At 37.8% G+C, this 11128-nt stretch overlaps 1 protein-coding gene across 4 annotated transcripts; it reads left to right on the top strand.

The window, feature by feature from the left end:
* Positions 1-2556: 2556 nt before the first annotated feature.
* Positions 2557-10744, top strand: LOC137720054 (protein TOPLESS-RELATED PROTEIN 2-like). 4 transcript variants are annotated; one of them, XM_068459055.1, is made up of 25 exons: positions 2557-2757; positions 2852-3336; positions 3673-3852; positions 4119-4232; positions 4325-4483; positions 4807-4999; positions 5081-5314; positions 5445-5583; positions 5663-5772; positions 6031-6100; positions 6186-6259; positions 6340-6435; positions 6513-6608; positions 6725-6852; positions 7122-7356; positions 7449-7616; positions 7815-7925; positions 7996-8142; positions 8442-8558; positions 8679-8861; positions 9060-9188; positions 9297-9392; positions 9705-9890; positions 9987-10159; positions 10258-10744. In XM_068459055.1, exons 2-25 carry the CDS (start codon positions 3257-3259, stop codon positions 10463-10465), a joined length of 3426 nt encoding a protein of 1141 aa, XP_068315156.1. In that variant the 5' UTR covers positions 2557-2757; positions 2852-3256; the 3' UTR covers positions 10466-10744. The 4 variants fall into 4 exon arrangements, with proteins under 4 accessions (XP_068315156.1, XP_068315158.1, XP_068315155.1 ...); XM_068459057.1 differs by having other exon boundaries at positions 2557-3336; positions 8448-8558; XM_068459054.1 differs by having other exon boundaries at positions 2557-3336.
* The last annotated feature ends 384 nt before the right edge of the window (positions 10745-11128 follow it).

The raw sequence follows: 11128 nt of genomic DNA, 5'->3' as shown, positions 1-11128 counted from the left end.
AAATACTGAGATTGTTGAGCTTCACACGGATAATCTACAGAAAGTCCAATTTAATATTAACTGATAATAGCGAGACATGCCTTAGTGATAAAATCAATTGATAGTGATGAGACATGCGTTTAGTGATAAAATTAATTAACAGTAATGAAAATAGCCTAAAGTCTCAATTGAGATTCTATGTATAAAATCTCTCTCTCTCTCTCTCTCTCTCTCTCTCTCTCTTTCTCTCTCATGCAACATGCATGTAGATGTACACTTCCTTTTTCTTCATGTTTGGTAGAGAGCACAAAAGCTTATATTAGGAAGATTTTGAATACGATCAAATAGACATTAATAATGTATTTCTACGTAAGTAAATATCGTATATTAATAAATTTAAAAATTAATAAGATTTTAATTAATAAATATTAATAACTAGAGACCACGTGATATTACCTCTCACTCATCACCGATCAATGCAATTGTCAATTGTCAATTGCTGTTACTTAAAGCAATCGCATGGACTGCGGACACAAAGTCTCTCTCTCTCTCTCTCTCTTGCACACATGCATGTGGATGTACACTTCCTTTTTCTTCATGTTTGGTAGAGATCACAAAAACTTATATTAGGAAGACTTTGAATGCGGTCAGACCAACATTAATAATGTAGTTCAATATAGGTAGAGACTGTATATTAATAAATTTAAAAATTAATAAGATCTTAGTTAATAAATATTAATAACTAGGCAATACTAATTTTCCATGATATTACCTTTCAATCGTCACCGATCAATGCAATTGTCAATAGCTATTATTTAACGACAAGCTAGCTTTATTTACAATTTTACACTGCTGAGATTTGTACTCAAACAATCTTATAGTTTAATTTATACTACTAAGATCTCTCAATCATTTTGTTCATCCGTCCTTCTCATGACTTTCAATTGATTTGTACACAGAAAATTATATATTAAAATGAACTTAAGGCGTACTGACGAGGGAAAACAAGTTTAATTAATTAAAAAATGACCATATATTGCTTTGGTTTTTTCGTTGGGGTTGACTAATGAAAGCTTTGTGGGTTTGATCCACTATGAATGGCTAGCAATAGGATATATGTTGTAAATTGACATTAATTTTAACGTATCGTTCGTTGCCAACTATTAGTTTCGATCAAATAATTTAATCGAACTTCTTTCTTCCATCCCTTTCGTTTTCTGCTTAAAGATATACGATGGGAAAGATGAATTCCCACGTAACCTTGAAGGTCACCTTTCATCATTTTCAATCACAAAAAGGATTCAAATTTAATGTTACACTTTGATTTGCCCTTTACATTATGCAAAGTGGATGTGAGGTTTATGGCTGTTGAAGTTATGCACATATTTTCTTTCATCAATAAATACTATAATAAGCCAATAAAAAATATTCGAACTTAAGCGCAAGTAGACATGTAAATTGTTCTAATCAAGTAATTTAACTTACTTTTTGTCATGAAAGTTTACTTGGTTGCTTAAATTTTTTATGATTCATGTACAATAGAATTGTGCAACCACGACCAACCAGTCACAAGTTGGTATGGTACTCCTCACAAGTAGATATTGAAATGAAGATTCAAACTCAAACTCAAGTGCAAGCTAAAAAATTCTGACCTAATACACACATACTACGAAATTTTATATGAACTTAAACTCAATAGCCATCCACAATTAGATATATATAAAAAGCGTTGCTATATGCACATTCATATTTATTTCTTAAACAATTTTTATCAAAATCTGTAATTTGATATTTTTTAATTCATTTCACTTAACGGCAAAAAATTTAAGAAAAATATGTGAAAGGTAAAACAAAGAGTGGATAGCACGCTGTCTCGTTCATGTGAGCCAAAACCGGATTAGAAGTGTCGAAATTGAAGTTGTTTGAATTAAAGAAGTGGCAAAATTGGAAGAGAAACCAAATGAAGACTGCCGACCTAAATGAGGCCTCTCTCTCTCTTTCTGCGCTTTGGAACAATAAAACAATTAAATCCATCACTTCCACGTATAAAATGTTACCGTTGGAATGCTCGTTTGTGGCCACACAAAAGTTAAAACCAAACGTCGAACATTTTCCGATGGTTTGTCAGCCATTTGACCAATCAGAAGACGAGCTCAGGCAGTGCAATGGTGGACCCTCCTGCATTCATCATTTCCACCTCGCCTAGGGTTTCCTGTCGTGTACTGGCTCTAGTCACTACAGTCCAATATAGATCAGTGAGAAAGTCAGGTAGAGAGAGAAAGAGAAAGAGAAAGCAGAGAGAGAGATAATGGAGAAAGACAGAGGGATTGCGTGTTGTATATAAACATAAATGGAAAACATTAAAAAAAATGATGGAAAAGACTATGAGTGAGAGAGAGAGGAGAGAGGAGAGAGGAGAGAGAGAGAACGCCCCAGAAAAAGCACAAAACAGCGCAAGCTTGTCTTTGTCCTACAAAGAGAAAAAAGTATATAAGGATATAGAAAGAGAAAGAGACAGATACAAAGTAAATATTTTTAGAGAGAGAAAGTAAAGGGTTGTTGCAGAGTTTAAAAGCAAAGCGCGCACACGTAGAGAGAGAGAGAGAGAGAGAGAGAGAGAGAGAGAAAGTGGAGAAGGAAGAACAAAATACCTTCAGAAATAAACCCTAACCCTAGAAAATTGTTTCATTTTACTTCCCTCTGGTGACCCAGTAAGGCTCTGTTATTTTTCTCGCAGCTTTGATTTACATGCCATGTGAAGGAAGACAGATTTCCACAGTAATTTGTGCAATCCCAGCTCCATATTTGTTCTTTGCGTTTAATTTATGCTGCCACATGTGAGTTTGTGCTAAATGTTGGATCTTTATTGTAGAAGCTGAAATTTAAGGCTTATTGGGGGGTTTATCTCAGCTGGGTTGCTTGAAGGAGAGGTTTTCTGGCCTTGTTTTTTATGTGGGTATTTTGTGCCTTTTACTTGTGGAATTTTTCTGCTTTTTCTGGATGTTTTTCTGGAGATCGAGGCATTTAGAAATTTAGATGTTGTGGGTTCTCTCTCTGCGTAACTTGGTGGTTTGAGGAGGTGTTTGCTGAATGGTTTGAGATAAAGCTTCTTACTTTGCACCAGAAGTGAGGTGAAGACGAAGAAATAGATTCTGGGAGTTAAAGGCTTCTCGTTGTTTGTCTGGATCCCGGTAGTGGTTCGGGTTGAACCCAAATAAATTGCAGTTGATTTTACTTTCCGATCTTTGCGCTGGAGCGGTTAGGATTACCGGGGGCAATGTCTTCGTTAAGCAGGGAGCTAGTATTCCTGATCTTACAGTTCTTAGATGAGGAGAAGTTCAAGGAAACAGTTCATAGGTAAATGTGGTTCCGCAGTACTGTTTTGTTTTGTTCTGCCTGATTTTCTGTTTGTTCTGCTGAGGAAAATTTGGGGAAGAGAAGATTGGAAACATACCTGTCTAGTTTCGGGTTTTTGTGTTGTTTTGAGTATTATGGCCGATACGAAGCTTACCAAACAAAAATGCCTTTCGAAGCCAGCCTTACATGTTGCAGAGTGGTGGCTTGCTCTATGGTTTGCATTTGTCCTTTCCTTCCCCGGGTTCCTCAGCAGAAAAATGGAGCAAGATAAATTGGGTTTAAACGCGATATTAATGCCGTGTCCTTGTATGTAATGTGCTTCTTTTTGACATTTAGGCTTGAGCAAGAGTCCGGTTTTTTCTTCAATATGAAGCATTTCGAGGACCAAGTCCAGGCTGGAGAGTGGGATGAAGTTGAGCGCTATTTGTGTGGCTTCACTAAAGTTGAAGACAACCGGTATTCAATGAAGATTTTTTTTGAAATTAGGAAGCAGAAGTATTTGGAAGCTCTTGACAGGTGAGGTTCATAACTATCGCTTTTGACACTGGTGAACGTGTTGAAGTTGATGCAAAGAGCTGAATTTGTGATTGATTGACTGTGCCAACTGTGCCAAATTTCATACCAAATTGATGTGATAAATGCAATTAGAACGGTTATGGGTTTCTGGTGGTTGTTTAATCAAAGGAAAGAAATGTCGGTTTGTAGTGCTGTAGAATTTGATCTCAATGTTCCTTTACGTAGCTATTTGATTAGTTAACTTAATTTTCGTTTCCTCCTTTCAGGCAGGATAGGGCAAGGGCTGTTGAGATTCTTGTGAAGGACCTTAAGGTTTTTTCATCATTTAATGAGGAACTTTTCAAGGAGATCACCCAGTTGCTTACTCTTGATAACTTTAGGTATTTCTTGTTTTCCTCTGTCGCTTCCTTTTTAACCTGGAGGTCTGCCTTGTATTTGGCCCTGATTCTTTCTATTTGTATCACATCATCAGGCAAAATGAGCAGCTTTCCAAGTATGGGGACACAAAATCGGCTCGGAATATCATGCTTATAGAACTTAAAAAGCTCATTGAGGCGAACCCATTATTTCGTGATAAGCTTGCATTCCCAGCCTTCAAAAGTTCACGTCTTCGAACGTTAATAAACCAGAGGTCATTCTCACATCTTCTGTTAACTTATTTTGTGCAAGTTTGTCATTAGGCTGTGATCACCTCTTTATATACAGGGTTCTGGTTATGCCGCTAGATGCCTGATAATCCTGTAGCGAGTGTCCTCTTATGGATTTTAGGATACATTTGCAATTGCTAATTGATAGATAATTACTGAGTGATCTGATAAATAACATTTTGCCAATGCCTATGTTGGATATCCCACAGTTATTTCATATTTGTTAATAAAGAACTGATTTCCTGATATTTTCTTTCACTTCTGATGAGAAAACTTTTCAAGCTCATTTCCATATTTGAATTTTCAGTCTCAATTGGCAGCACCAGCTTTGCAAAAATCCCCGTCCAAACCCTGATATTAAAACACTATTTATGGATCATTCTTGCACTCCAACTGCTAACGGATCTCGTCCACCACCCACAAATAGTCCCCTTGCAGGACCAATTCCAAAGGCTGGCGCATTTCCTCCTATTGGTGTTCCTCCTATTGGTGCCCATGGTGTAAGTTGCACCTAATCATCTCTATAAGAGAGTGCAACAATTTCTAACAGTACTTGGGATTGACTATTTATCGTTGTGCAGCCATTTCAACCCGTTGTCTCCCCATCTCCTGGTGCCATTGCTGGGTGGATGTCAAGCCCTAATCCTTCTTTGCCCCACCCTGCTGTTCCAGCAGCTCCTCCTGGTATGCAGCCTTCTAGTGCAGCTGCTTTCTTGAAGCACCCAAGGACCCCTACAGGTGTTACAGGGATTGATTATCAATCAGCTGATTCAGAGCACTTGATGAAGCGCATTCGCACTGGCCAAGCTGATGAGGTGTGACAAGAAACAAATTTTTTGCAAGCTCAATTACCATGTTTTACTTGTAATAAGCACTAAGATCTTGCTCCCCCTTCTTCCAGTACAAATAATGACGAAAATACCTACGCTCACCATGGTCTTTCAGGTGTCCTTTTCTGGTGTGATGCATAATTCCAATGTCTATTCGCAAGATGATCTTCCTAAGGCTGTTGTCCGTACCCTTAGTCAAGGATCTAATGTGATGAGCATGGACTTCCATCCACAACAGCAAACTATTCTTCTAGGTTTGTACTTGGAGATAGTTTGATCATCAGTTGTTTTTTTGGTTCATTTTTCTGAAGTTCTCAATTATTTTGTTTGTAGTCGGAACAAATGTTGGTGATATCAGCCTCTGGGAAGTAGGGTCCCGGGAGAGGTTGGTACATAAGCCTTTCAAGGTTTGGGATATACAAACTGCATCAACACCGTTGCAGGTATTGTATGTTATGGCTTTATAGGAGTTGTTACTTGCTTTCCTGTTTTCTATATCGTCAGTAATGAGTTACATGATGGGGTTGGGTCTATCAGAAACTCATAACCATTGTTCAAGGAAGATATAATTTTGAGTCTTATTCTTATGATATTTTCACCAAGACCAGGGTAGTTGACACCTTGATACTAAACTTTGGTACAATAAGTATATTGATCTAGAAGAGCAACTGATTGTACTTTAAAATCATTTCCTGATTCAGACAGCTCTGGTGAATGATGCTGCAATATCAGTGAATCGTTGTGTATGGGCACCAGACGGACTTATGTTGGGTATGTACACTCCTGATCGAAAGGGACAAATAGTTAGCATTTTTTTGTGACATAACATTGATGACCTGCCTTTTACATTTCCCAGGTGTTGCATTCTCTAAGCACATTGTTCAGATATATAATTACAATCCAACTGGAGAACTGAGACAACATTTGGAGGTAAGCTTGTACTTCATATAATTTTTTTCCTGGGGGCAATAACAAGGTACAAGTTATTGATTATTTATCTCATCTTTTAGATTGATGCTCATATCGGCGGTGTTAATGACATTGCATTCGCTCATCCCAACAAGCAACTGTGTATTGTCACGTGTGGAGATGATAGAGTGATTAAGGTAAGCTGTAAGACTTTGATGTGGTTTCATGCTTGGAAGAGATTTGGGGTCCCTGGTTATAACCATCTGTGCAACAGGTATGGGATGCTGTAGCCGGACGCAGACAGTATACATTTGAAGGCCATGAAGCTCCTGTGTATTCAGTGTGCCCTCACTACAAAGAAAATATCCAGGTATGTATCTAAGTATCTTTATAAGCTCATCAGGGGGTTTGTTCTAATTTGTCTTTTCAGATAAGCTCCCATCCTCCTGACCTAGTATATAACATTGCCATTTTTCGTTGTGGCAGTTCATTTTTTCAACTGCCATTGACGGGAAGATTAAAGCTTGGCTATATGATTGCTTGGGATCACGAGTGGACTATGATGCTCCTGGACTTTGGTGCACTATGATGTCATATAGTGCAGATGGAACCAGGTAAAATTTGTGCTCCATTGTATATTTGTCTGTTGCAGATTATAGTTTGACATAAAATTATTGGATTAATATATCTGCATGGAAGCTTTTTCATTACTAATGATGCGGGCTTTATTGGATGAAAAATACAGCTATTTTCCCAGCTCCCTCCTTCAGCCCTCCTCGTCTTTATTTTTTTTTCCTGAAAATTTCAATTTAAATTGTAAGCCATTAATTATGTGTCCCAAATGCATACGTATACATAATGAAGATACATATGGTGCATGCAGACTCTTTTCCTGTGGAACAAGTAAAGAAGGTGAATCCTATCTGGTGGAGTGGAATGAGAGTGAAGGGGCTATCAAACGGACATATAACGGTTTTAGAAAACGCTGTTTAGATGTTGTTCAGTTTGACACAACAAGGAACCGATTCTTAGCTGCTGGTGATGAATTTCAAATTAAGTTCTGGGATATGGACAATACCAATGTGTTGGCAACTGTGGATGCAGATGGCGGTTTGCCTGTCAGTAGCACTCGCTATACATTTCATCAATACCATTCAACTTGAAGAGTGAATAAGTCACATTAAATGTTTTGCCCTTCTAATTTTTGCAGGCTAGTCCTAGGTTGAGATTCAATAAAGAAGGGTCACTGTTGGCTGTAACAACGAATGACATTGGTATTAAGATTTTAGCAAATAATGATGGCTTGCGCTTGGTTAGAATGTTAGAGGGAAGGGCTATGGAGAAAAATCGAGGCACTTCTGAGCCCATCAACTCTAAGGTAAGTTTTCTTCTGTGGTCCTTAAGTCCATATTTGCAAAATGCTTGCTGACATTATTTGTTTTTTGTCTGATTAGTTATCAATAGTTACATTTCTACTTTGCCATCGAGATTCTCGTGTCAAGTTTTATTGCTTCTACTTGCCAGTGAGGTTCTCATGTCAAGTTTTATTGCTTGCCTTTTGTTAATTTTGTTCTAGCAGCCTCTGATGGTTAATGCAATAGGCGCCATTGTGAATGTTCCCAACACTGTTGTTCCATCCCTGGAACGCCCTGATAGAATACAACCAGTTGTGTCTATCAGTAATCTAGTAAGTTTAAGTTATATGGAATTATTTAAGCTTTTTATGTTCGTTGGTTTATATTGGTTTTTCACTGCAGGGTACTATGGAGAACAGCAGGCTTGTTGATGTTAAACCACGGATTTCTGATGATATAGACAAGATTAAGAGCTGGAAATTTTCTGATGTTGCGGATCCCTCTCAAATGAAAGCTCTGCGACTGCCCGACTCTACAACTGCTGGAAAGGTATGAAGGATGGACCTTGGATGAGTTTATACATATCTCGTCTCTGTGGGGGAGTATAAAACCAAGCCGCAATAACAAGAGAGGATCTTGTCAATTCTGATTAACAGAAAACCCTAATTTTACGTTTTTTAACCCAAAATAAAGCAGATTTTATCTGGTCAGTGAACATACTTATGTTCGTTTTGTCTCTAAAACTGGTGCCAATTAATCAACAGATACGTATGTACTGTCATGAGCTAGATTGTTTACTTTTACTATGTAGATTCCACAATACCGTAATTGAAGAAATTATTTTATAGTTGCAGATTGTGAGATTAATGTACACCAACAATGGCCTAGCTCTGTTAGCCCTTGCCTCCAATGCTGTTCACAAGCTCTGGAAATGGCAGCGCAATGAAAGGAATCCATCCGGGAAGGTCTGGCTTCATTTTTTTCCCTCAAGCGAATCTGTGCCTGTTGTGTTTCTTATGTGCTTCTTATAGATTTCTATCATGCAGTTTTGTTTTGTTTATGCTTTTCTATTAAAAAAATTTCAGGCTAGTACATATGTTGCACCTCAGTTGTGGCAGCCACCCAATGGAACTCTTATGACTAATGATGTAAATGACAATAAACCAGCTGAGGAATCTGTTGCATGCATTGCTTTATCCAAAAATGATTCTTACGTCATGTCTGCATCTGGTGGGAAGGTCTCTTTGTTCAACATGATGACATTTAAGGTATGTTATTGATGCCTTCTTTTAGAACCATTTACAAAGGTTTACACCACATTTTTGTGTTTGTGCCTTCTCGTTCTATTGATTTTTAGTCTGGCTCCACATACAGGGCTGATTCCCTTACCGACATAGCCATTCTTACATATTGCGATCTGTTTAACTTATCTTGTTGACTGAATCCACCTGGTAATTGCTTTGCAGGTCATGACAACATTTGTATCTCCCCCTCCCGCTGCCACTTTTTTGGCATTTCATCCTCAAGACAATAATATAATTGCAATTGGCATGGAGGATTCTACTATATTAATATTTAATGTTAGGGTTGATGAGGTAAAGCATCTTCCTTGGTTTTCTTTGGAATTGTTGCTTGATGGCTTTTAGCTTTTTTGCTCGGTTGTCTGGTTATCCGACAAGCCAAACCTTGGATGAGATTTTCAGGTCAAAACCAAACTGAAAGGTCACCAGAATCGGATTACAGGCCTCGCATTTTCCCAAAATCTTAATGTGCTGGTATCTTCAGGTGCTGATACCCAGGTGAGTGACTGGTTAAAGTTTTTATTTCTATGACAAGCATAGCAGTTATTTCCTAACCTCAAGAGTGACATTGAGGTTGCTGTAATGCCTTAATTAAAAGGCGGGAATAATATGGATGGAGGTGTTTCACACACTTACAGATAGAGTATTGTTATCCGACGACTGAATACAATGTTTGGATCATTATGATGAGCCACTGCTCTAACTGGAAAATATTAGGCACTATTAATTCTCTTATTTAATTGCAATTATTTGTTTTTTGAGTCCATAAATTCTAGTTGCATGATAGTTTTATTTGTACCGCGATTACAGTTATGTGTGTGGAGCATTGATGGATGGGAGAAAAAGAAAACAAGGTTCATACAAGCACCAGCTGGTTGTCAACCCCCGATGGTTGGAGAAACAAAAGTTCAGTTTCATAATGATCACAAACACCTGTTGGTTGCCCATGAAAGCCAAATTGCTGTGTACGATTGCAAGCTTGAATGTTTGCGCTCAGTAAGTTTTCACCTGGCAGTCCTTTGATTTCCATTTTTTAATTGACTTTTCCTTCCTTTATTGTAATTTGACTTTTCGTCACCTCTGTGATGATAGTGGTCTCCGAACGATGCACTCGCTGCTCCCATATCAAGTGCAATATATTCATGTGATGGTCTACTGGTTTATGCTTCATTTTGTGACGGTGCTGTTGGAGTTTTTGATGCTGATACCTTAAGACTCAGATGTCGAGTAGCACCTACTGCTTATATACCATCATTTTCTCTCAGGTGAGCCGAAAATAGTTTTATGCCGTTTGTTGAATCGAAACCTTTGTTCTTTTATTTGTAAATTCATTTGCTATTTGCTGATGGAAAATCATCTGCAGCGGAAACCCCAGCTACCCTTTGGTTATAGCAGCTCATCCATCTGAGCCGAATCAGATTGCACTTGGCATGACTGACGGCTCAGTGCATGTAGTTGAACCGTCTGATGTAGAGCTGAGGTGGGGTGGGGCGCCCCCTCAAGAGAATGGCCCTTCCAATTCGTTAAATCCTTCTCCTAGCGGTCAAGCATCTGAACATCCTTCCCGGTGATGGTGACATCGATGAAACTGTCACCGATGAAACATTTCACCGAGACTAAGAGTAGACAGAAGAAACTTCGTGGTGCATTTTCAGGGATTTTAGGTAGTATCTTTTCCAATTTTTTTGTTAATTCGAGCCATAGCTTTGGATAACGGCTGCTTATTATTGTATGTAAATCTTTTATGTTTGTTTTGTCAAATGAAGTTGTAGGGGAACTGAATCTCTGTATATTGTTGTCGTCACAATGCGTTGGAAGACATCATGAAAAGGCCAATTTGCCTTCCGGCAGTTTTAGCTTTTTTATTTCCCCCTTAATAGTATAATTAATATATATATATATATATATATATATATATATATATATAAGTTAATGGTTTTTTTGAATGAATTATTGTTTTATTACTACACTTATTTACTATATGCATGAAGAAAACTTCTCAAGAAGGTCAAATCAGTCAACATGGTAAGGTGGACCGTCTTTTTTTTTTTTTTTTTTTTAAATCAACGGGAGATATTTGAACTTGGACTTCACTCAAGTTCAAATCTCTTTTCCTGCCGCATAGGGGAAAAAAACTACCCTTTAAGAAAAAGGTTTTTGAGGTATCTTAAATTACTGCAAGATATGGTATTTTTTTCCATATGGATTCTTTAATCCATATATTATGAATTTAT

The sequence above is a fragment of the Pyrus communis genome, chromosome 16 (assembly GCF_963583255.1).
Source record: "Pyrus communis chromosome 16, drPyrComm1.1, whole genome shotgun sequence".
NCBI classification, from domain to species: domain Eukaryota; kingdom Viridiplantae; phylum Streptophyta; class Magnoliopsida; order Rosales; family Rosaceae; genus Pyrus; species Pyrus communis.
The sequence above is the reverse complement of the archived record's forward strand: the minus strand, read 5'-3'. Positions and strand labels throughout refer to the sequence as shown.

What these genes read in the sequence shown, in the direction of transcription:
- LOC137720054 (XM_068459055.1), top strand. Translation starts at nt 3,257, where the DNA reads ATGTCTTCGTTAAGCAGGGAGCTAGTATTCCTGATCTTACAGTTCTTA. An exon ending in TTGTGTCTATCAGTAATCTA is followed by an intron (nt 7,926 to 7,995) that starts GTAAGTTTAAGT and finishes TTTTCACTGCAG; the next exon opens with GGTACTATGGAGAACAGCAG. An exon ending in TCAACATGATGACATTTAAG is followed by an intron (nt 8,862 to 9,059) that starts GTATGTTATTGA and finishes ATTGCTTTGCAG; the next exon opens with GTCATGACAACATTTGTATC.